Source organism: Somniosus microcephalus, chromosome 8 (assembly GCF_052327205.1).
Source record: "Somniosus microcephalus isolate GS21.2 chromosome 8, FLI_Smic_1.0, whole genome shotgun sequence".
In the NCBI taxonomy this organism is placed as follows: Eukaryota; Metazoa; Chordata; class Chondrichthyes; order Squaliformes; family Somniosidae; genus Somniosus; species Somniosus microcephalus.
The window spans coordinates 96,495,271-96,521,320 of record NC_140994.1 but is presented as its reverse complement, the minus strand read 5'-3'; the positions used below and the strand labels follow the sequence as shown (position 1 = coordinate 96,521,320).

At 47.7% G+C, this 26,050-nt stretch overlaps 1 protein-coding gene across 2 annotated transcripts in view; it reads right to left on the bottom strand.

The window, feature by feature from the left end:
• The window catches only part of eif4e1c (eukaryotic translation initiation factor 4E family member 1c), a 37,353-nt gene extending 20,476 nt beyond the window's left edge, over positions 1–16,877 (bottom strand). Inside the window, exons 1-2 of one of the 2 annotated variants that reach the window (XM_085995025.1) lie at positions 16,702–16,877; positions 6,502–6,602 (exon numbers count right to left, since the gene is read on the bottom strand). In XM_085995025.1, coding sequence (XP_085851151.1) covers positions 6,502–6,602; positions 16,702–16,791 — 191 coding nt within the window. In that variant the 5' untranslated portion in view covers positions 16,792–16,877. The remainder of the gene's footprint in view (positions 1–6,501; positions 6,603–16,701) is intronic. The other variant, XM_085995024.1, reaches the window with a different exon arrangement.
• Between the last annotated feature and the right edge of the window lie 9,173 nt (positions 16,878–26,050).

Genomic DNA, 26,050 nt, shown 5'->3' with positions numbered 1-26,050 from the left:
GGGGATCAGCACACTATCTCCCCCATTGGAACCTTTTCTCTTCAGATTCTGAACATGCATTTTACTTTATACTGTGGACCTAATTGAGGTGTATAAAAGTATGAGGGGCCTAGATAGAGTGGATTTCAGAGAGGTCAATAACCAGGGGGCATAGATTTAAAGTAATTGGTCGGAGGTTTAGAGGGGAGTTGAGGAGAACTCTTTTCACCCAGAGGGTGGTGGGGGTCTGGAACTCACTGCTTCAAAAAGGTGGTAGAGTCGGAAACCCTCACCACATTTAAAAAGTACTTGGATATGCACTTGGAGTGCCGTAACCTACAAGGTCACGGACCAAGAGCTGGAAAGTGGGATTAGGGTGGATAGCTCTGTCGGCCGGGCACGGACAAGATGGGCCGAATGGCCATCTTCTGTGCTGTAAATTTCCATGATTCTATGGCCTTCCCGTAACAAAAAGATTGGCAGCCCTGCGGTACACTTGCATTTGCCGTTGTTTTATTTTCACCTCTCCTCCATGTGAATTGGGTTAGGGCACAATACCACAATACAGGACGATCTGCCGTTTGTCACTAAAGTGGAATCTCAGGGAGGCTTGTGTGGGAAACGGAGAAAAACACAATGGTGCAACAAGGGGTGCTCATGTGAGGCGGGGGTAGGGATGAGTGAGCTTTACTCTGCAGCTGGTTGTGGTATACTTGATCTGTGAATGCTTATTGCCAATACTAAGCACCCAAAATGAATACTTACTAGTTTCAACTTTAACAGCCCTCATTTTGACCACTGATTTAACTTTTTGCAATACCCACATTAATACTGCATCTTTAGCTCAAATGCATAATGAATCATGTTTAAAGGGCAGTGACCATCATTTAGACACTATGGTGAGCCACAACATGTGTGTTTTGCCAAAACTGGATGCCAATCTGGACAGTTTCCCAGGAATACATAGGCATCGGAGATCTTGCACGAGACATGAAGATCAGTTCTACATGGTTCGCTCATTATTACTGAGCATTCAATTGTTCCAGACAGCTATTGTATAATGAAACTGAATACAGATGTTTGGAGAGCTGCACAGCACTGCGACTTTAATATATATAGGTCTGTGTGCGGTATACTGTGTGTATATTCAGCAAGATTATGTATACTTCGCTGAAATCCTGGATCCAGTCAAAAGGGTTTCATAAATAAAGGTGTCAGAGAGTAACATGTGCAAATGTCATTGAGGGGGGGAGAGATGATGGGGGAAATCAGTTAAATGTGCAACAGGGAAGAAGATGAGAAGAATCAGATTAAGAGTGTTTCCGCTGGTGGAGGCACAAAATGACTGAAATTTACACACCACCCCACCCCGCCGCCAAACTACTGTGTGATGATGGTACTCAGTGCAGTTAGATAGGGTGAACCAAAATTTTGACTTGATGACAATGAAGGAACGGCAATAAATGTCCAAGTTGGAGAGGGTTCCCATGTACCTACTGTCCTTGTCCCTCCAGGTGGTGAGGTTGTGGGTTTGGGAGGTGCTGTTGAAGAAGCCTTGGCAAGTTGCTGCAGTGTACCCTGCAGATAGCACACACTGCAGACAGTGTGTGCCAATGCACAGGGTGGGCAGCTGAAGCAAAACGACAGACACTTCCCTCTTGCCAACTCCAGCTGTGATAATCAGCACACTGCACAACATTCATGAACATTGTGATAATGCAAGAAGTTTGACCCTGCACAATCGGATCATCAAGCTGTCAGTGTCGATGACTGGCTCCCCGGTAACAGAGAGGATAAAGGCATCGCATGGTGCTTTGCAGTGCGTCCCAGGTTCAATTCCAAGTCTCCATTGAATTGACAGATCTAAGTGTGAGAGTCAGAGAGAGCGGAGAGAGCAAGCCTAAGAGGAATCAGTGCGAGAGGACAACAGACAGAAGCGGGAGAACTGGCGGCAGAGTCAGTGAGAGCAAACCTGAGGGGAAACAGTGCGAGAGTCAGTGAGAGTGGAAAGAGCAAGCCTGAGGGGAATCGGTGCGAGAGGACAACAGATAAAAAGCAGGAGAACCGGCAGCAGAGTCAGTGTGACTGGAGAGAGCAAGCCTTAGGGTAAGTCAGAGTGCGAGCTGAACGCAAAAAAGTGAGAAAGAAATTCCAAAGTGACATCACTGCCGCAGAGGGAGTAAACTGGGGGCAACAGGTTAGCTTGTTTCATTCTACTGTTGTTGATAATTCACTTGATGGTAGTTTGCATTGCGTTTTAGATTGATATCAATTCTAGTGTTTTTAGATAATTTTTAATATTTTGGTATCTCAGTCTTTTAGGAAGTCAGTCAATTTCTTAAAAATCTAAGACTCTGATGTCTAAGAGTTCAGTGTCAAGTGTTTTAGTGGTCAGGGTCTGTGTGATTTAGAGGTCAGTGGATTGACTACCATGGCAGGCCAGCAGGGTCCTGTTGCATGCGCCTCCTGTTCTATGTGGGAACTCCAGGACACTTCATTAATCCTGGATAACCATGTGTGCAAGAAGTGCAACCCGTTGCTTGAGCTCAAGCTCAGAGTTTCAGATCTTGAGGAGCTGCTGGAGTTACTGCTGTGTATCCAGCAGTCTAAGAGTTTCCTGGATTGTATGTTCTAGGAGGTGGTCACCCCATTGCCACAGTAGGTGCAGGAGGTGAGGGAGTGGGTGACCACCAGGCAGGGTAGGGGGAAGACACAGGTAGTGAAGCAATCCCCCAAGCTAGTGGCACTCACTACACTGTTTTCAGTATTGAATACCGGAGAATGCAGTAAGACTTAAACCCTCGGCACCACAGGAGATTTGACTGCAGAGAGAAAAAAAAGAGTAGAAATGCAGTAGTCATAGGGATTCCATAGTTAGGGGCATAGGCAGACATTCCTGCAACCATAAAGACATGGTATGTTGCCTCCCTGGTGCCAGGGTAAAGGATATCACTGAGCACGTACAGGACATTTTGCGAGGGGAAGGGGAACAGCCAGAAGTCGTGGTCCATGTTGGAATCAATGACATAGGTAGAAAAAGTACTGAGGTTCTTTCGGCAGAGTTTCAGGAGCTAGGAAAAAGATTAAAAAACAGGCCCTCAAAAAGGGAGCAGTCTCAGGATTACTCCCAGTGCCACATGCTAGTGAGTATAGAAACAGGAAGATAGTGCAGGTAAATGTGCGACTGGAAACGTGGTGCAGGAGGGAGGGTTTCAGACTCTTGAGGAATTGGGACTGGTTGTGGGGGAAGGGGCATCTGTACAAGATGGACGGGTTGCACCCAAACAAAGCCAGGACCAATGTTCTCGCTGAGAAGTTAACTAGTACTGTTGGGGAGCGGAACCAGAAAATCGCAGCAATGAGATCAGAGGACAGATATAAACAGCAGTAAAATTAAAAATATCCCAAAAATTGCAGGGACCAGATTGAGGAAAATAGCAAGAGTGACGAAGGAGGTATTAAATTGTATGTACATCAATGTCCGTAGTGTAACTAATAAGGCTGGTGGGCTGCAGGTACAAGTTGCCACATGAGATTATGACGAGTTGCGTTAACAGAGACATAGCTCAAACAAGGCCAGGAATGGGTTCTTAATATTCCTGGTTATCAAGTATTCAGGAATGATAGAGAAGGAAAAAGGAGGGGGTGTGGCAGTATTGATTAAGGATGATGTTACAGTTCTAAATAGAAAGGATTTACTCGATAGTATTACTGAATCTATTTGGCTCGAGTTCAAGAGGGGGAGCTGTTACATTGCGAGTTTTTTTTTTAAATTAGAGCTCCAAACAGTGAAGAGGAGATAGATGAGCAAATCTGTTTGCAAATTTCAAAGGCGTGTAACAAAAATATAGTAATATTCAGAGACTTTAATTACCCTAGTACAGACTGAGAAAAACATAGTGCTGAGCATAGGGAAGGAGAGGAAGTTCTGATGTGTACAGGAGAACTTTCTCAATCAATATGTCTCTAGTCCAACAAGGAAGGAAGCAGTGTTGGATCTGGTTCTGAGAAATGAAGTAGGGAAAGTGGAGTGTGTTACAGTAGGAGTCATCTAGCTAACAGTGACCACAACATAATTTGGTTTAAAGTAATTAAGGAAAGAGACCAGAAAATATCAAAGCTAAATATGCTCAACTGGAGAAAAACTAATTTTGGAGATTTAAGAAGGGACCTAGAACAGGTAGATTGAAAAAGGCAATTGCAGGTTAAAGCAGTAACTGAGCAATGGAGGGCATTCAGGGAAGAGATAGTTCAGCTACAAACTAGGCATATTCCTTTTGAAGGGAAAAGTTAGAGCATCCAAAGCTAATGCGCTCAGGATGACAAAGGAAATAAAAGTTAAAATAAAACAGAAAAAGGAGGCTTATGACAAATGTCAGGAGCAAGATTCAGTTAATAAACAGGAAATTACGGAACGTGCAGGAGGGAATTGAAAAAGTTAATACGAGAGGCAAAGAGAAAAGATTAGCAGGCAACATTAAATTGAACCCCAAAACTTTTTATAAACATATAAAGTGTAAGAGGTTAGCTAGGGAAAAAGTTGGGCTTATTAAGGACTCAAAGGGAACTTTTCAAGTAGAGGCAGAGGACATGGCAAAAGTATTAAATGAGTACTTTGCATCTGTCTTCACAAAGGAAGCGGATGATGTGAAGGTTATACTAAGAGGAGAGAGAAGTTATTGACAGGATAATAATAGATAAGAGAAGACGTAGTAAAAAGATGAACATTACGGAAAGTTGGTGAGTCACCTGGTCCAGATGGAATGCATCCTAGGTTGTTGAAAGAAGCAAAGGTAGAAATAGCAGAGGCATTGGTCACAATCTTTCAATCCTCATTGGATACAGGAGTGGTGCCAGAGGACTGGAGGGTTGCTAATGTTATACCACTATTCAAGAAAGAGGGGGGATAAACCAGGAAACTACAGGCCAGTCAGCCTAACATCAGCGGTGGAGAGGTTATTGGAAACCATTATCAGGGACAAAATAAACTTTCATTTTGAAAGACATGAGTTAAATCAAGGAGAGCCAGCATGAATTTGTGAAAGACAAATCATGTCTGTAACTTGATTGAATTGTTTGATAAGGTAACAGAGAAGGGTGATCAAGGTAGTGCAGTAGATTGTATATATGGGCTTTCAGAAGGCATTTGACAAAGTGTCACACAGGAGGCTTATTCAGAAGATGGAAGCCCAGGGAATTAAGGGGAAAGTCGCAGTATGGATATGGAATAGGCTCAGTGATGGGAAGCAGAAGGTGGTGGTGGTGGATGGATGTTTTTCAGTCTGGGAGGTGGTTTGCAGTGGTGTTTCTCAAGGGTCATTTTTGGGTCCATTACTCTTTGCAATTTTTATAAATGACCTACTCAGGTGTAGGGAGCAGCATTATAGAGTTTGCAGATGATACAAAACTTGGCAACCTAGTAGATAGTGATGAGGATAGTTGTAGACTTCAGGATGACAGACAGGATGGTGAAATGGGCAGAAGCATGGCAGATGGAGTTCAATGCGGAGAAGTGTGATGTGCTGCACTTTGGGAGGAATAATATGGAAAGACGGTATACTATAAATGGCACGATTTTGAAAACGTGTACATGAGCAGAGAGACCTAGGTGTCCATATACACAAATCCTTAAAGATGGCAGGGCAAGTTGGAGATGGTTAAAAAGCATATGGGTTACTTGGGTTTATAAATAGAGGCATAGAATATAAAAGCAGAGATGATGTTAGATATTCATAAATCACTGGTTAGGCCTCAGCTAGAGTATTGTGAACAATTCTGGGCACCACACTTCAGGAAAGATGTAAAGGCCTTAGAAAGGGTACAGAGGAGGTTTACCAGGATGTTACCAGGGGTGAGAGACTTCAGTTATGAGGAGAAGTTGGAAAAGTTAGGACTGTTCTCCTTGGAACAGAGACGGTTAAGAGGTGACCTAATTGAGCTTTTCAAGATGATGAGGGGTTTTAATAGAATAGATAAAGGCTGTTCCCTCTGGCAAGTGGGTCAATCACCAGAGGCCATAGATTTAAAATCATTGGAAAAAAGGTCGGGGGGGGGGGGGGATGAGGAGAAATGTTTTCACCAATTTGTCGGGATGTGGAACGCTCTACCTGAAAAGGTGGTGGAGGCTGATTCCATAAATAATTTTAAAAGGGAGTTGGACGGGTACTTGAGAATGAGGAATTTACAGGGTTATGGACAAAAAGCAGGGATGTAGGACTAAGCACGACTGCTCTTCCAAAGAGCCAGCACAGGCACGATGGGCTGAATGGCCTCCTTCTGGGCTGTAAGTTTCTATGATTCCCATAATAGGGTGCCAAAACTATACATAATGCTGTGACTGCCCCCTAACTCCAGTCTGGTACAAGTTCAACATGACCTCTTTCCTTTTATACTCTACACCTCTACATACAAAACCCAAAATTCCTTTCAGCTTTTCAGCCCTTTTGCCACTTCCCAAAATGGCCATGAAAGTATGTCAATCCCTGGTGCGTTGGTTTTGCCCTGATGTACACTCAGACCAACCTGTTCTGTAGAGGATGTTTTAGGTATTGATCCTGGGTTACAGTGTCGGAACACACCTCTGCTGCTGCTGAATCAGCTTCCGGCACTTCTGTTACTTCTTGCTGTAAAATAAATACAATGAAGAACAGAGCATACTGCAAGAATTACAAACCTCAGCTTTACAAGCTTTTTGAAAGTCATCTTTCTTGGCATAAAGACAAAAATCTGAGACTTTTATAAAACCCTGAAGTACACACTAACTGTGTAAACATACTGTAGGTGACAGGAGCCAGCTAACAGCCCCCCTCTGTCTGACCACCACAGTATACCGTTGTTCAATCAGCTGACTTGTGCAGTGCACTTGTGTCACTGTTTCTGCACTATCATGATGCCTAGCCAATCATTGGAGGGTATATTAAGGTTTTTAAAATATCGTGACCAGTTTAGGCACGACATCAACCACAACTTGCATTTATATAGTGCCTTTAACAGAGTCAAACATCGCAAGGAGCTTCACAGGAGCGTTATCAGACAAAATTTAACACCAAGCCAAAGGTGACTCAAAGTTTGGTCAAAGAGCTAGGTTTTAATGAAAGGGAGGAACTGATAGAAATCAGTATTTGTAGGGAAATGGTGTTAGGGAAATTGATGGGATTGAGGGCCGATAAATCCCCAGGGCCTGATAATCTACATCCTAGGGTACTTAAGGAAGTGGCCCTAGAAATAGTAGATGCATTGCTGGTCATCTTCCAAAATTCGATAGACTCTGGAACAGTACCCATGGATTGGCGGGTAGCTAATGTTACCCCACTGTTCAAAAAGGGTGGTAGAGAGAAAACGGGGAATTACAGACCGGTAAGCCTGACATCGGTAGTGGGGAAAATGCTAGAGTCCATCATAAAGGATGTAATAGCAGAGCACTTGGAAAAAAGTGACCGGATCGGACAAAGTCAACATGGCTTTACAAAAGGTAAATCGTGCTGGACTAATCTACTGGAATTTTTTGAGGATGTAACTGGTAAAATAGATAAGGGAGAACCAGTGGATGTGGTGTATTTGGATTTTCAAAAGGCTTTCGATAAGGTCCCGCATAAGAGATTAGCGTGTAAAATTAAAGCACAAGGGATTGGGGGCAAGGTATTGACTTAGATAGAGAACTGGTTGGCAGACAGAAAGCAAAGAGTTGGAATAAACGGGTCTTTTTCCGAGTGGCAGGCAGTGACTAGTGGGGTACCGCAGGGATCGGTCCTTGGACCCCAGCTATTCACAATATATATTAATGATCTGGACGAGGGAACTAGATGCAATATCTCCAAGTTTGCAGATGGCACAAAGCTGGGTGGGCGTGTGTGCTGTGAGGAGGATGCCGAGAAACTCCAGTATGATTTGGACAGGTTGGGTGATTGGGCAGAAGCATGGCAGATGCAATATAACGTGGATAAATGCGAGGTTATCCACTTTGGTGGCAAAAACAGGAAGGCAGATTATCTAAATGGCAATAGATTGGGAGAAGGGGAAGTGCAACGAGACCTGGGCGTCCTTGTGCACCAGTCGCTGAAAGTAAGCATGCAGGTGCAGCAGGCGGTTAAGAAGGCAAATGGTATGTTGGCCTTCGTAGCGAGAGGTTTTGAGTACAGGAACAAGGGTGTCTTGCTGCAGTTGTACAGGACCTTGGTGAGGCCACATCTTGAGTATTGTGTGCAGTTTTGGTCACCTTATCTGAGGAAGGATGTTCTTGCCATGGAAGGAGTGCAGCGAAGATTCACCAGGCGGATACCTGGGATGGCAGGAATGACGTATGAGAGATTGGGTCGATTGGGCTTGTACTCACTGGAGTTTAGAAGAATGAGAGGGGATCTCATCGAAACTTATAAAATTCTAACAGGACTAGGCAGACTAGATGCAGGAAGGATGTTCCCGATGGTCGGGGAGTCCAGAACCAGGGGTCACAGTCTAAGGATAAGGGGTAAGCCATTTAGGACAGAGATGAGGAGGAATTTCTTCACCCAGAGAGTGGTGAACCTGTGGAATTCTCTGCCAAAGAAGGCAGTAGAGGCCAATTCATTAAATATATTCAAGAAGGAGTTGGATATATTTCTTAAGGCTAAAGGGATCAAGGGATATGGAGAGAAGGCAGGAACCGGGTACTGAATTTGGATGATCAGCCAGGATCTCATTGAATGGCTCGAGGGGCCAAATGGCCTACTCCTGGTCCTATCTTCTATGTTTCTATGTAAGGAGCATCTTAAAGGAGAAGAGAGAGGTAGAGAGGCAGAGTGGTTTAGGGAGGGAGCTTTGATTAGGTTGATTCTGGAGATGAAGGGGTTGTCTTATCAAGAAAGGTTGAGCAGGTTGGGCCTATACTCGTTGGAGTTTAGAAGAATGAGAGGCGATCTTATTGAAACATAAGATTCTGAGGGGGCTTGACAGGGTAGATGCCGAGAGGATGCTTCCCCTCGTGGGGGGAATCTAAAACTAGGGGGCATAGTTTCAGAATAAGGGGTCGACCATTTAAAACGACGATGAGGAGAAATTTCTTCTCTGAGGGACGTGAATCTTTTGAATTCTCTACCCGAGAGAGCTGTGGAGGCTGGGTCACTGAATATATTTAAGGTGGAGATAGACTGATTTTTGAACTATATGGGAGTCATGGGTTATGGGGAGCGGGCAGGAAAGTGGAGTTGAGGCCAAAATCAGATTAGCCATGATCTTATTGAATGGCGGAGCAGGCTCGAGGGGCCAAATGCCCTACCCCAACTCCTATTTCTTATTTTCTTAAGGGCCTATTCAGCTGAAGGCACGGCTGCGAACAGTGGGACAAAGGAAGTGGATGATGTACAAGATGCCAGAATAGGAGAAGCATAGGTATCTCAGAAGGTTGTAGGGCTGGAGATGGTTACAGAGATAGGGAGGGACGAGGTCATTGAGGGATTTAAACACGAGAATGAGAATTTTAAAACTGAGGCGTTGCCAGACCGGGAGCCAATGTAGGTCAGTGAGCACAGGGGTGATGGGTGAATGGGACTTGGTGCGAGTTAGGATACCGGAAGCAGCGTTTACGGAGGGTGGAAGATGGGAGGCTGGCCAGGAGAGAGTGTTGGAATAGTCGAGTCTGGAGTTAACAAAAGCATGGATGAGGGTTTCAGCAGCAGATAGGCTGAGGTGAATTCGAGCGATGTTAGAGGTGGATGAGGATATGGGGTCAGAAGCTCAGCTCGGGGTCAGATAGGACACGAAGGTGGCGAACATGCTGGTTCATTCTGAGACAGTAGCCCGGGAGGGGATGGAATCAGTGGCTAAGGAACGGAGTTTGTGGTGGGGACAGAAAACAATGGCTTCAAACTTCCCAGTGATTAATTGGAGGAAATTTCGGCTCATCCAACATTGGATGTTGGACGAGCAGTCTGACAACAGAGAAGTAGTGGAAGGGTCAAGAGAGGTGGTGGTGAGGTAGAGCTGGGTGTTGTCAGCGTACATGTGGAACCTGAAGACATGCCTTTGGATTGTGTTTCCGAGGGGTAGCATGTAGATGAGAAATAGGAGGGGGGCCACGGATATATCAGGAAGCCATTGCAGAAGATTCTCTGGCTACAACTGGATAAGAGTGGCACCAGGTGAGAGCAGTCCCACTCAGCTGGACAATAGAGGAAAGGCATTGGATGCTGTGGGCAACCGTGTCAAAGGCTCCAGACAGGTTGAGGAAGATGAGGAGGGATAGTTTACCATGGTCAGCCACACAGGATGTCATTTGCAACTTTGATTAGGGCCGTTTCAGTGCTGTGGGAAGTTGGGTGGTCAGCAGTTTGGTGGGAAAGGGTCGAGAGAGCAGGAGGTGGGTCTCGTGGACAAGGTGAGCGCAGAGAGGGCATGAGGTGAGATAGGAGAGAAACTAGGGAAAGGTGCGAGTTCAGGGCTGGGGCAGTCGGGAACATTAGTGGATGTTTGGCTTAATGGGCATGGGGAAGGGATGAAGCGGCAGAGGCAATTGAACAGATGGTCTCAATCTTAGTGATAAAGAAGTCCATGAGCTCCTCAAACTTGTTGAAAGCGAGAGTGGGGAGGACAGGGGGGAAAGAACGCAAGAAATAGGAGCAGGAGCAAGCCATTTGGCCCCTCGAGGCTGCTCCACCATTCAATAAGATCATGGCTGATCTTCTACCTCAACTCCACTTTCCTGCACTATCCCCATATCCCTTGATATCCAAAAATCTATTGATCTGTCTTCAATATACTCAACGACTGAGCCTCCATAGCCCTTGGTGTAGAGAATTCCAAAGATTCACCACCCTGAGTGAGGAAATCTCTCATCTCAGTCCTAAATGGCTGACCCCTTATTCTGAGACTGTGACCCCTGGTTCTAGACTCCCCAGCCAGGGGAAACATCCTCCCTGCATCTACCCGGTCAAGCCCTGTGAGAATTTTGTATGTTTCAATGAGATCACCTCTCATTCTTCTAAACTCTAGAGAATATAGGCCTAGTCTACTCAATCTCTCCTCATAGGACAATCCCCCATCCCAGGAACCAGTCTGGTGAACCTTCGTTGCACTCCCTCTATGGCAAGTATATCCTTCCTTAGGTAAGGAGACCAAAACTGTACACAGTGCTCCAGGTGTGGTCTCACCAAGGCCCTGTATAACTGCAGTAAGACGTCTTTACTCTTACACTCAAATCCTCTTGTAATAAAGACCAACATACTGCAGGAAACTCTCTTTTAACTGGCACCTAAATAACCGGAAATCTCTCAACCGGCAAAATTCAGGAGTAAGTTCAGGTAAGTTTTACTTTATATTAGTGGCCGTGTAATCGGTGTTCCTGGATCTGTGGCCATGTAACTGGGGTTCCTGCACCTGTTGCCATGCAACAGGGACGCCTGGATCTGTGGCCGTGTAACTGGGGTTCCTGCACCTGTTGCCATGCAACAGGGATGGCTGGATCTGTGGCCATGTAACTGGGGTTCCTGCACCTGTTGCCATGCAACAGGGACGCCTGGATCTGTGGCTGTGTAACCGGGGTTCCTGCACCTGTGTAACCGGGGTTCCTGCACCTGTTGCCATACAACAGGGACGCCTGGATCTGTGGCCGTGTACAGGGCTCTTGTACCTTAGTATACCTCTTTGTAATCCGGACTTTTTGATCAACCGGCACCATGCCGGTCCCCTCGGTGCCGGATAAAAGAGTTTCCTGTATTTGCTTTCCTAACTACATTGCGGTACCTGCAGGTTAACTTCCAGTGATTTGTGTACAAGGACACCCAGGTCCCTCTGAACACCAACATTTCCCAATCTCTCACCATTTAAAAAATATTCTGCTTTTCTATTTTTCCAACCAAAGTGGATAACTTCACATTTCTCCACATTATATTCCATTTGCCATGTTCTTGCCCACTCACTTAGCTTGTCTGTATCCCCTTGAAGCTTCTTTGCACGCTCCTCACAACTTACATTCCCACCCAGCTTTGTATCATCAGCAAACTTAGATATATTACATTTGGTCCCCTCATCCAAATCATTGATATAGATTGCGACTAGCTGAGGGCCAAGCACTGATCCTTGCGGTACCTCATTAGTTACAGCCTGCCAACCCGAAAATGACCTGTTTTTTCCTACTCTCTGTTTTCTGTCAGTTAACCAATCCTCAATCCATGCTAGGGATTTAAAGAGATGGTTGGTAGTGGAGAAAAGAAGCCAGGAGTTATCTTTGTATTTCAGGATGATCCTGGAATGGTGAGCAGTTTTGGCAGAGGAGAACAGGGCCTGATAGTGCTTGATGTGGGCCAACCAGATCTGGCAACAAAAATATTTAAATCTGTGTCCCTTGGATTAAGGAAACAAAGCTAGGGCTGTACCAGGGGGAATGACCAGGGTGGGAGAGTGTGAGGGTTTGACTGGGGACAAGGGCATCAAAGGGTGCGATTTTGTAGATCGACAGCTGCAGAAGTAGTGTGGCGAATGGAGGGCCAAAGGCTGGACAGTTGGGAGTTGACGACCATGGAGTGGATGCAAGAGAGACTTATTAAGACACGATGACCCCAAAGATGAGAAGTGTCGCTGAGACTAGAAAAATTAGAGCCTTTCTCATTGGAACAAATAAGGTTAACAAGAGCTGATCAAGGTCTTCAAAATTATCTGGGGCTTTGATGGGGTAAATTGGGAAAAACTACTTCCACGGTCCATAAAGGTCTGCCTCCTCCAAAAAAAAACAGCCATCATCTCCAGAACAAATGCAATCACCTAGTCTGTAGGTATGTGAGATTGCATTTAACCCTTGCTTGAGAAACAATGACCGCTTGGCTCAGTGGCAGAAGGTCATAGCTTTGGGTGTTGCGTTTCAGATGAGGTGTTAAACCAAAACCTCATCTGCCCGTTGAGGTGGATGTGAAAGATCTCATGACACTACTGTATTCAAAGAGCAGCAAGGGAATCCTCCCAGTATCCTAGCCAACAATGGTCCCTCAACCAACACCACCAAAAACATTAACTGGCCACTCCTCATTGCTGTTTGTGCAACTTTACTGCATAAATTGGCCGCCACATTTGCCTACATAACAAGTGATTGCACTCCAAAAATAATCAATTGGCTGTGAAGCGCTTTGGAATGTCCTGAGGATATGAAAGTTGTTTCCTGTATATGTAATGATATAGGTTGGGATAATGCCGGTGTCTTTTTTTGAACTCTCATGTTGTGCCTGATTCAAAAGGACAGCTACTAGTCCAAAACAAGACAGAACTGCTTCATTTTGATCACTAACTCTGCTGCCTGAATTGGTTAGAAGGTAGGAGAGAGAGATGGGATAATGGGTATGTATTCAAATTGGCAGGGTGCGACCAGTGGTATCCCCCCCCCCCCCCGCCGCCGCCCGCCCCCCCCACAGTCTTCCTCAGTATTAACTACATCCCGCAAATTTAGTGTCGTCCACAAATTTTGAAACTGTGCTTCTAATTCGAGTTCAAATTTTATGTAAATGGTGAACAGTGACCCCAGCACTGATCCCTGTGGAACGCCACTTCCCACCTTTTTCCAGTCTTATCAACTACCCTTAACCGAATCGCTGGTTTCTGTTTTACACCCAGCTTGCGATACATTCTGCTACCTGCCCCGACTCCAAAATGACCTTAGTCATTAGTCTACTATGCGGTATCTTATCGAAGCCCTTTTGAAACTCCAAACATATTACAGTCAACCATGGCTCAATTGATAGCATTCTTGTCTGAGTAGGAAGCTTCAAGTCCCACTCCAGAGACTTGAGCACAAAGATCTAGGCTGACGCTCCAGTACAGCACTGAGGGAGTGCCATCTTTCAGACGCTCCAGTACAGCACTGAGGGAGTGCCACCTTTCAGATGAGATGTTGCACTAAGGCCTCGTCTGCTCTCTCAGTTGAACGTAAAAGATCCTATGGCACTATTTCGAAGAAGAGATGAGGAGTTATCCCCGGTGTCCTGGCCAATATTTATCCCTCAATTAACATCACCAAAAACAGATTATCCGGTCGTTATCACATTGCTGTGCACAAATTGGCTGCCGCGTTTCCTACACTACAACAGTGGCTACACTTCAAAAAGTACATCTCCATTTCTGGTGATCGGCTTTCGACAAACATCCACTACAAGCCCACCAACTCCCACAGCTACCTGGACTGCACTTCCTCCCACCCCGTTTCCTGTAAGGACTCTATTCCATTCTCCCAGTTTCTCCGTCTCCGCCGCGTCTGTTCTGACGATGCCACCTTCCATACCAGTGCTTCCAACATGCCTTCCTTTTTCCTCAACCGAGGATTCCCCTCTACTGTGGTTGACATGGCCCGTGTCCGTTCCATTTCCCGCACTTCTGCTCTCACCCCTTCCCCTCCCTCCCAGAACCATGATAGGGTTCCCCTTGTCCTCACCTTTCACCCCACCAGCCTCCACATTCAACGGATCATCCTCCGCCATTTCCGCCACCTCCAACATGATCCCACCACCAAACGCATCTTCCCCTCACCTCCCCTTTCAGCATTCCGAAGGGACCACTCCCTCCGCGACACCCTGGTCCACTCCTCAATCACCCCTAACAGCCCTTCTCCTGGCACCTCCCCGTGCAAGCACAGGAGATGCAACACCTGCCCTTTTACCTCCTCCCTTCCCACTGTCCAGTGCCCCAACCACCCCTTCCAGGTGAAACAGCGATTTACTTGTACTTCTTGCAATTTAATATACTGTATTTGCTGCTCACGATGCAGTCTCCTCTACATTGGGGAGACGAAACACAGATTGGGCGACCGCTTTGCGGAACACCTCCGTTCAGTCCGTAAGGGTGACCCTGAGCTTCCGGTCGCCTGTCACTTTAATTCACCGCTTCACTCCCACTCTGATCTCTCTGTCCTCGGCCTATTACATTGTTCCAATGAAGCTCAACATAAGCTCGAGGAACAGCACCTCATCTTTCGATTAGGCACTTTTGAGCCTTCTGGCCTCAACATTGAGTTCAACTATTTCAAACTATAACCCCTGCCCCCATTTTTCATGCTGTATGATTTTGCCATTCCCATTTGCAACATTTTATCTTTCTTGCCTCTTTCAAAAGCACAGTATGTTCCTTAAATGCCCTCCTGTCTTTGCACCTGCTTAATATCTGTTACATCTCCAGCTTTGTCCAGTTCTGATGAAGGGTCCCAGACCTGAAACGTTAACACTGTTTCTCTCTCCACGGATGCTGCCTGGCCTGCTAAGTTTTTCCAGCATTTTCTCTTGTTATTTCAAAAAATACTTCATTGGCTGTAAAGCGCTTTGGGATGCCCTGATGTCGATATAAATGCAAGTTTATCATCTACTGTTTTACCCTTATCTACTGTTACTTCTTCAAAGAATTCAATAAGTTTGGTCTTCCCTTCTGAAATCCGTGCTGAATATTCTTTCAGTTTCTAGATTTTTTCTATTGCATCTTTGAATAAAGAGTTCATTATCGTTCCTCCCACCACATTAAGCTAACTGGTCTACAGTGCCCTGGACAACTTCTATCATCCTTTTTATATAGGACCAACATTAGCTGTTCTCTACCACAGAAGGCAGTTGAGGCCAATTCATTAAATATATTCAAGGAGTTAGATATATTTCTTAAGGCTAAAGGGATCAAGGGATATGGGGAGAAGGCAGGGACATGGTACTGAGTTTGGATGATCAGCCATGATCTCATTGAATGGCAGAGCAGGCTCGAGGGCCGAATGGCCTACTCCTGCTCCTATCTTCTATGTTCACTAGTCCTCTGGCACTATTCCCTTTTCTAATAAATATAAATAATAAGTGTCCCTACATTATCACAATTTTTCTTTTGTATTTTTTCCATTCGTTCACAAGATGTGGGCATCGCTGCCCTTGGGAAGGTGGTGGTGAGCCACCTTCTTGAACCACTGCAGTCCATATTTCTTTGCAGCGGTTTGTTACAGATGAGTGGCTTGCTAGGACAGAGGGCAGTTAAGAGCCAACCACATGGCTGTGGGTTGTCTGGAGTCACATATAGGCCAGACCAGATAAGATTTCCTTCCCTAAAGAACATTAGTGAACCAGATGGATTTTTACAACAATGATAGTTTCATGGTAGTTATCACTGATACTAGCTTTTTATTCCAGATTAATTTAATTAATTGAATTTAAATTCCCCAGTTGTCGTGGTGGGATTTGAACTCATTTCTCCGGATCATTAGTCCAGGCCTCTGGATTACTCGGCCAGTAACAAAACCACAATGCTACCGTATCCCTTTCGTCATCCTCAATCCCAGCGCAGCACCCGCCACCTCATTCCCCCCAACGCCCCAGCTCATCCACCACACCACTTCATAGCCCCACCACACCATCTCAGCCCTGCCCCCACCCGAAGAGCCCCTGCACGCCACCCTTCCCCTCCATCAACCCCGGACTGTAGTAGTACATCCCACCCCGGGGCCGGCGGTCGTGCCATGAGCCCGCCCCTGGAGTTTGAGACGCTCCGGGCCCGGTTACTGCGGGTTACCCGCGTAGCCGCCTCTCCCACTGACCCGAGGGCAAGCAGTGAGAACCAGCTCCCTAGTACAGAGCTTCAGGGTTCGCCTTAGGTACCGGCGACAACTGGGCCCGGCCTCCGTGGGCAGCTGCAACTCTCGCCTGGCCAGCGAGGGGCCGGGGTTGGACCGTGAAGCAAACAGGCAGGCCCAGACGAGGCCAGGACAGACTCCCTCTCCCCAGCCGAGCTCGGCCTGCACCCTCTCACCGGCTCCACCACTGCTGCCGGCTCCACAGTCGCCATCTTGCTGTTTCCGTAGCCCCTCCCCCAGGGCGCGCTCCCACCGCGCCCGCGCATATCCGCCAATCAGCGAGCGGCCGCGGGCCAGCTGGATCACATGCCACGTTGCCAGGTGGAGCCGCAAACAGATCAGAGCCGCGCTGTGATTGGCCAGCTGACTGTCAATCGGCGAGTCCCTTAGCGTTCTATTCCCGCCTCCACACGTGGTGTCTGAAAATCTTCAGTGCTGTAAGTATCTGGTAAATTAGCAGAAAGAGGCTATGCAACCTGTCATGCCCGTGCCGGCTCTATGAAAGCCCTATCCAATTAGTCCCACATCCCATAACCCTGCAAATTAGTCCTCTTCACGTACATGTCCAATTGCCTTTTGAAAGCTCCTATGGAATCTGATTCCACCACCCTTTCAGGTAGTGGGTTCCAGATCATAACAACTCTCATAGAATCATAGAACACTATAACACAGAAGGAACACAATCTTATGAGAATTACTAGTATAAAATTACAGTCAAATACAAAATAACTATAACACAGAAGGAGGCCATTCAACCCATCCTGCCTCTTTGGTAGTTATCCAATTAATGTCTCTCCCCTTCCACTCCCACAACCCACTGTGAAATTTCTCCTCATTTCCCCTCTAGTTCTTTTGCCAATTATCTAAAATCTGTGACCTCTGGTTACCAACCCACTTGCCAGAGGAAATAGTTTCTCCCTACTTGCTCTTTCAAAAACCCTCATAATTTTGAATACCTCTATTAGGTCTCTTAACCTTCTCTGCTCTAAGGAGAACAATCCCAGCTTCTCCAATCTCTCTACATAACTGAACTCCCTCATCCCTGATATCATCCTGGTAAACCTCCTCTGTACCCTCTCCAAAACCTTGACATCCTTCCTAAAGTGTGGCACCAGAACTGTACACAATACTCCAGCTGAGGCTTAACCAGTGATTTGTAAAGGTTTAGCGTGACTTCCTTGTTTTTGTATTCAATGCCCCTATTTACAAAGCCAAGTATCCCATACGCTTTCTTAACTGCCTTATCGATTTGCCATGCCACCTTCAAGGATTTGTGAATATGCACCCTAAAGTCCCTCCGTTATTGCACCCCCAACCCAGCCTCAAAATAATATCAATTAGATTATATTCTGACGAAGGGTCATTGACCTGAAATGTTAACTCTGTTTCTCTCTCCACAGATGCTGCCTGACCTGCTGAGTATTTCCAGCATTTTCTGTTTTTATTTCAGATTTCCAGCATCTGCAGTATTTTGCTTTTGTGCCATTTAGATTATACTGCCTTTCCATGTTGTTTCTCCCAGAGTGCATCACTTCACACTTAACAGCATTACATTTTATTTGCCATGTGTCTGCCCATTTCACCAACCCAACTAAGTTCTCCTGAAATAACAACAGAAAACGCTGGAAACACTCAGCAGGCCAGCAGCATCTGTGGAGAGAGAAACAGAGTTAACGTTTCAGGTCTGAGACCCTTCATCAGAACTGGAAAAAGCTGGAGATGTAACAGATATTAAGCAGGTGCAGAGACGGGGGTGGGGGGAAGGAATTGAAGGACCATACTGTGGAAAGAGGCAGGAAAGATAAAATATTGCAAATGGGAATGGCAAAATCATACAGCATGAAAAATGGGGGCAGGGGTTATAGTTTGAAATTGTTGGACTCAATGATGAGTCCAGAAGGCTGTAAAGTGCCTAATCGAAAGATGAGGTGCTGTTCCTCGAGCTTATGTTGAGCTTCATTGGAACAATGTAATAGGCCGAGGACAGAGAGATCAGAGTGGGAGTGAAGTGGATAATTAAAGTGACAGGTGACCGGAAGCTCAGGATCACCCTTACAGACTGAACGGAGGTGTTCCGCAATGGACTGAACGGAGGTGTTCCGAAAAGCGGTCGCCCAATCTGCGTTTGGTCTCCCCAATGTAGGGGAGACCGCATCGTGAGCAGCGAATACAGTATACTAAATTGCAAGAAGTACAAGTAAATCACTGGTTCACCTAGAAGGGGTGTTTGGGGCCCTGGACAGTGGGAAGGGAGGAGGTAAAAGGGCGTATGTTGCATCTCCTGCACTTACACGGGAAGGTGCCAGGCGAAGGGGAAGAACTGTTAGGGGTGATTGAGGAGTGGACCAGGGTGTCGCGGAGGGAGTCCTGAAGTCTGCTGCTATCCTGCTCACTATTTACTATGTCGGCAAGTTTTGTTTCATCCACAAACTTTGAAATTTTACTCCCTATACCCAAGTTATTTATATAGAACAAGAAAAGCAATGGTATTAACACTGACCCCTGGGGGACTCCACTGCATACTTCTCTTCAGTCAGAAAAAGATCCGTTCACTGCTACTTTCTGCCTCCTATCCCTTAGCCAATTACGTACTCAAGTTACTCCATTTCTTTAATACCATGTGCTTCTATTTTCCGAATATGTCTATTATGTGGTACTTTATCAAATGACTTTTGAAAGTCCATCTATACAACACTATTGCACTACCTTCATCAACCCTCTCTGTTACTTCATCAAATAAGTCAGGTTAGCCAGACACAATTTGCCTTTAACAAATCCATGCTGACTACCCCATGCTTCTCCAAGTGAAAATTAATTTCATCCTTGACAACGGTCTCTGGTAGTTTTCCCACCACTGACATTAGACTGATTGGCCTGTAGTTACCAGGTTCATCCCTTTCCCCTTTTTTGAACAGGGGTGTAACATTTGCAATCCTCCAGTCCTCTGGTACTATTCCCATACCCAGGGAGGATTGAAAGATTGTGGTCAGAGCTTCTGCTATCTCCAGCCTATCTTCCCTCAGCAACCTAGAATGCGTCCCATCTGGACTGGGTGACTTGTTAACTGTGAGTGATGTCAACCTATTTAGCACCTCCTTTCTATCTATTTTATCCTATCCAATATCTATGCCCCACACCTCTTCTGCAACATTAATTTCATCCTCTTTTGTGAAAACAAATGCAAAGTATTCATTCAGTACCTCAGTTGTGCCCGCTGCCTCCACAAGATTTCCTTTTTTCTCCCTAATCAGCTGGATCATTCCATTAACCATCCTTTTAATTTTTATATGCTTATAAAAGATTTTTGGGATCCCTTTTATGTTACCCACTAATCTTTTCGCATACACTCTGTCCTTGTACCCTTTTTTTCAAATTTCCCCCTGCACGTTCCGTATTCTGCCTGGTTTTCTACTGTATTCTGTACCTGACATTTGTTATAAATTTCCATTTTCTGTTTTATTTTAACCTTGGTTTCCTTTGTCATCCAGGGAGCTCTAACTTTGGATGCCCCATCTTTGATCCTTATGGGAATTTGGTTTGTACCCAAACTATCTCTGCCTTGAAGGCCTGCCATTGCTCATTTACTGTTTCCCTGGCCAATCTCTATTTCCAGTCCACCTGTGCTAGAACCCTTCTCGAAACACTGAAATTGGCTCTCTTCCTGTTGGGTATTTTCACTGTTTATTTTTCTTAGTCCCTTTCCATAACTGCTTTAAACCTAATTATATTATGATCACTATTACCCAGGTGTTCTCCCGCTAAAACATGCTCCATTTGCCCTACTTCCTTCCCTGGAACTAGATCCAGCACTGCATCCTTCCTCGTTGGGCTAGACACACACTGATTAAGGAAGTTCTCCTGTACACATTTTAGGAATTCTTCACCCTCCTTGCCCTTTACTCTGTTTTCTCCCCAGTCTATATTAGGGTAATTGAAATCCCCTATTATTACTGCTCTATTATTTTTACATTTGTCTCAAATTTGCCTACAAATTTGCTCTCACTATTTGGAGATCTTTAGTAAAAACCCTTTGGCCTAGAAATTCAGTATAGCCACTTTTGGGGCGGTAAAGTCGGGCGGTCGCTAAAGTTAGCGCCTGCCGGAAAGTGCAGGTCAGTTCGCCGAAATTCAGTAGATTTGGCCAAGAGTTTGGGCGAGCGCTGAAACTGGCGTTGCACTCCTATCTTTAGGCGCTAAGCCGGCGATGCGGACTGATAACGCCGAGGTTGGGCGCAGCGCAGGTGCGGTCATGTTTTGATTGACAGCAGACACCCTGACGCCGGCCAGCTCTTAAAGGGGGAAGGGTCGACTTGGTCTGCAGCCACGACCTGGATAGTGGAGCCCTGCAGCTAGGCCTGAACACTGCTGGTGGACCCAAATAGCGCCTGAAGCCATGGAGAAGGCCCGTGAACGAGCGCAGCGCTTCTCCCAGCATGCTTTGAGGGTGCTGGTTAGGGGGTTGGAAAGGTACAAAGAGATCTTGTGCCCGGACAGTGGCAAGAAGGCTCCCAGGAGGCAGTGCAGGAGAGCCTGGAGGAAAATCGCCCACAGGGTGTCAGTCAACAGCGATGTCCCCAGGACTGGTGACCAATGCCGCAAGAAGTACAACGACCTCACTCGGATGGTCAAGGTGAGTACCCTTTCCAGTGTCCTCCTCATCCTTGCATGTGCACCTCACATTATGGGCAAAGGGACCTCAAAGGCCTAATGGCCAGCCCTCCTCCCGCAGCTATGGCACTGGCATGATCCTCAATAGCACTTTCTGCACTTAACACACTGGCCAAGCTATTCGACCATGGGAGGCAGTGCACACAACAACAGGCCACCACACTGGCCAAGCTATTCCACCATGGGAGGCAGTGCACACAACAACAGGCCACCACAATGTACTTAGAGGCCGTCCTTTCTCTTGCAGGCCAAGATGGCCCGGAATTTGAAGAGCCAGAATGTCACCGGGGGAGGCCGTGCCCAGTTCCAGGAGCTCAGTGAGCTGGAGGAGAGCGTGGCTCGACTCATGCGTGGCCGGGTGACTGGCCCTGTTGCCATTGGAGATGCCAACCCTGTGCTGCGACCCAATGGTAAGGACATGACCGTTTGGACCTCTCTCGTTCCCCTAGCGCATCAGATCTACATCCTTTGCCACTGTCCGACCAATGCGCTGAATGCCACCACTCATGGCTCCCTCGCTGACGCCCTGTCCTCACTCTAAAGCTACTCTTGTGCCTTCCTGCTTTCAGCTGGTGAGGAGGAGGTCCTTGAAGCTGAGAGTGCCAGTCCCTCGGAAGAGGAGGACGATGAGGACCAACAGGAAGGCGGCACATCGGGCGAAGCCTCATCCGCGCCAGGGGATGGCAATGGAGGGGAGACGTCTTGCCTGGAGGAGAGCCAGGGGGAAGTGCTGCAGGGGGGTGTAGTTCCTGGGCCCAGTGGCGTCCAGGCACGTGGGAAGGGTCGGGCAGAACGGCGGCCTTCTCCCCAGAGGGGGCAAGTGTTGCAGGGGAGGCCAGTTCCTGGGCCCAGTGGCGTCCAGGCACGTGGGAAGGGTCGGGCAGAACGGCGGCCTTCTCCCCAGAGGGAGAGTCCGGCCTCCAGTCCGGAGACGGTCCTCGCCCAGGAGGTGCGCCTCCTAGATGAAATGTCCGCGGATTCTGAGCGCCGCCACAAGGAGTTCATGGGGGTTGTGGGACAGTTGCCTCAGGCCATTGAGTCCCTGGCTCATAGTGTGGCCGCTTTCGGGGACTCACAGGCCAGGGGTGTCGAACAACTCGCGGCAGCACAGGCCAGGGGTGTCGACCAACTCGCGGCAGCACAGGACAGGGGTGTCCAGCAACTCGCGGCAGCACAGGACAGGGGTGTCCAGCAACTCGCGACAGCGCAGGACGCGAGTCGCGAGTTCATGAGTGGTGCCGTGCAGACACTCACTGATCTGATGCGGGCACAGACCAGGGCAGTTCGGGCACTCACTTCTGCCACACTCGCTGTGTCGCGGAAGCATCGCCAGGGCACCCGCCGCCCTGCTGCAGCACAGCGGTCTGGCCTCCACCAGATTGCTGCGCTTGCTGCACTGCCAGCCCGGCCGAGTGCCAGTGTCTCTGGCGACCAGTGAGCGCCTGGCATCAGCCAGCTTGCCCCCATTGCTGCAGCCGCCACTGCAACTCCCCCAGCCAAGGTGCGACGAGCTGCTGCAGAGACTGATGCTGCCCAGCCACAGCTGCAGCAGTCAGCAGCCGGCCCCTCCAGGGCCGGTCCTCGTCTAGGCCGACCCCCAAGGGCATCTGCCGTCACGCATTCTGCCCCTCAGGAGCCTTCCCCCAGCCTTGCAACACCCACAGGGCCCAGGTTGAGGCGGAGCAACAGGTCGGGCAGGGGCCGCACAAGGCTGCACAAGGACTCGCCCTCTCGGCACACCCAGTAGAGTGTGTTGTCAACGTTTTTTTTTATATGGGGGTGTTTGTGTTGTGGGGGGGGGCTTATTTTGGTAAGGCCGAGGATGAAGGCCAATTGGATGGGCAAGTTTTGTTATTCCTCCCCAGGTTGTGGGAGTGAGATATTTTAGTGACTGTTTTTTGGGGGTCTTGTCTGTTTTTCTGTTTCATGTGGGAAGGGCCCTGAGTTTGTTAAATAAAGCTTTTTATTTATTCAGCTTGTCCAGGTGTCATGTTTCCAGTGGTTGTTGCGTTAAGCGGCTGAGGGCTTGCGGAGCGGCTGCATTCAGGTGCGTTCATTGCCACAAGCCATTCCCTGACAGGGGGCCTAGAAGTGTCGTTCAATAAGCCGCCGGCGGACGGCCCTTGGACCTTGTGGCTCCCTCCTGGGCTGGTACTCCTCCTCCTCCTCCTCCTCATGGTCCTCCTGCTCGTCCTCCTGAGGTGGTGGTCCAACGTGAGGTGGCAGTGCCTGAGTCCTGCGGATAGCCAGGTTGTGCAGCATGCAGCAAACGACGACGAACTGGGAGACTCTATCCGGCGAATACTGTAGAGATCCGCCGGAGCGATCCAGGCAGCGGAACCGTTGCTTGAGGACGCCAATCGTTTGCTCTATGATGTTCCTTGTGGCTTGATGGCTTTCGTTGTATGCCTCCTCCGCAGGGGTCCTGGGCGCGCGGAGCGGGGTCATGAGCCATGTACACAAAGGGTAGCCCTTGTCCCCAATAAGCCATCCCCTTGGTGGAGGCGGTGCCTCGAACATGTCAGCGCAGGATAAATGCACCGTGGCTGCTTCCTGGAAAGCGGGCATTGACAGCTAGGATGCGCTGCCTGTGGTCACACACCAGCTGTACATTGAGGGAATGGTAGCCCTTCCGGTTGCGGTAATTCTCGGCATTGTCGATAGGTGCCCGCATAGCCACATGCGTGCAGTCAATGGCGTCCTGCACCATGGGGAAGTCCGCGATCCTGCCAAATCCGACTGCACGCTGCTCCTGCCTCTCTAGGGTCATGGGGAAGGAGATGAATTGGTGTCTCCTCGCGAAAAGGGCATCGGTGACCTGCCGGATGCAGCGATGCGCGGCGAACTGGGAGATGTTCGCTATGTCCCCAGCAGCGGCTTGGAAGGAGCCGCTTGCATAAAAGTTCAGAGCCACCGTGACCTTCACTTCCACCGAGAGAGACGTCCTGCACATCAGCTGTGGATGCAGATCTCTGTGAAGCAGCTGGCAGATCTCTGCAACCACCTCCCTTCTGAAGTGCAGCCTCTTAACACAATGCGCGGCAGTCATGGTGAGATAGGACACCTGCTGCCAGTATTCCCTGAGTGGGTAAGGCCTACGTTGCCGACGCCTGATGGCCCCTCTGCGCCTAGGCATGGCTGGCCCTCTCACACAGCGTCTGCGAGCCCTTCGCACATAATGCTGGAACTGAGGGTTGGAACCCCATACAGCCCCCATAATAAACTTGCAAACAGTTAAATCACAATGATTCAAATTTCCAAGCTCTGGCCAGAAGCCAAAAATACCTCTCCTATGTTGTCCCAAATCAGTAAGCTCTGTTCCTTGGTCTCTGTCCAGAAATCCAAAGCACTGAAGTCATTGCAGCAAAATGGCTGGGCTTTATAGGTCAGTGTAAGTGCCCTTTAATTAGCGCTCCCCGAGGCCCACAGGGCCTCTGTTGCGTTCCACTTCACAGTTCTTAACAGCGCCACGCCCACATTGGCCGGGCGCCACTGAATTTCCGGTTTGGGGCGCACAAACAGCGTTGCACGACGAAATGACGTCATAAGCTGCGCGCGCAGCTGAGCGGGCGCAAACACTTTGCGCCGGCGCTAAATGTCAACTGAAGTTGGGCGTAGGCGCAGATCGTTCTGCGCCCGGGCGCTAAGCACCTAGCGCTGCAAATCTACCCCTCTTATGGCGTTAGCGGCTGGCGAACGCAACTGAATTTCTAGGCCTTTATGTATAACTTCTATATAAACTCCCCTGTACATATCAGATATACTCCTTTATGTATAAATATATCTAAACTCCCCTGTATATATCACATATATGAAATTATGTATACATTATATATGAACTCCCCTGTATATATTTATATAAATTCTACTCCATTCTGTATATATTGTATGTACAGCCCCTCATATATATATCATATACATATATATGCTCCATTATGTATATAGGTTATATATAAACTATCCCATATATATGGTAGCAGGTATGTCAGCCGCAGGCTGATGAGTGCCCTGATCCCAGAGGAAAGCGATGGCCCCTTTAAGAACCTCCCCTTTGAAGATAATTGCACCTGGAGTGGGAGCAGACTTTCTCCAGCCAGCTAAGCATAAAAGTTCAAGTGATGTAGGCCCTGTAAGATGCTGGGAGTTGAAGAGCTGAAAGACATTTTGTGTGGTCTTGCATTGTGTTCTGTGCATTAAAATGTATTTGGAACTTAGATTGTTCAAGGACATTGTTTGCAGGAGAAAGGAGGCTCCAAGACAGTAGCACCGTGTAACACGTGGTGTCAGAAGTGGGACCCATGTTTCTAATAGACCAACCTCAATGGAGGGAATATTTAGAAACTTGTGTGCTCCACATAAGAATTAGGAGCAGGAGTAGGCCATATGGCCCCTCGAGCCTGCCCCGCCATTCAATAAGATCATGGCTGATCATCGACCTCAACTCCACTTTCCCGCTCAATCTCCATATTCCTTGATTCCCCTAGAGTCCAAAAATCTATCTATTTCAGCCTTGAATATACTCAAAGACTCAGCATTCACAGCCCTCTGGGGCAGAGAATTCCAAAGGTTCACAACCCTCTGAGTGAAGAAACTCCTCCTCAACTCGGTCATAAATGGCTTACCCCTTATCCCGAGACTATACCCCCTACTTCTAGACACTCCAGCCAGGGGAAACAACCTCTCAGCATCTACCCTTCAATCTCCTTCAGAATATTGTATGTTTCAATGAGATCACCTTTCATTCTTCTAAACTCCAGCGTGTATAGGCCCATTCTACACAATCTCTCATCATAGGACAGCACTCTCATCCCAGGAATCAATCTAGTGAACCTTTGTTGCACCTCCTCCAAGGCAAGT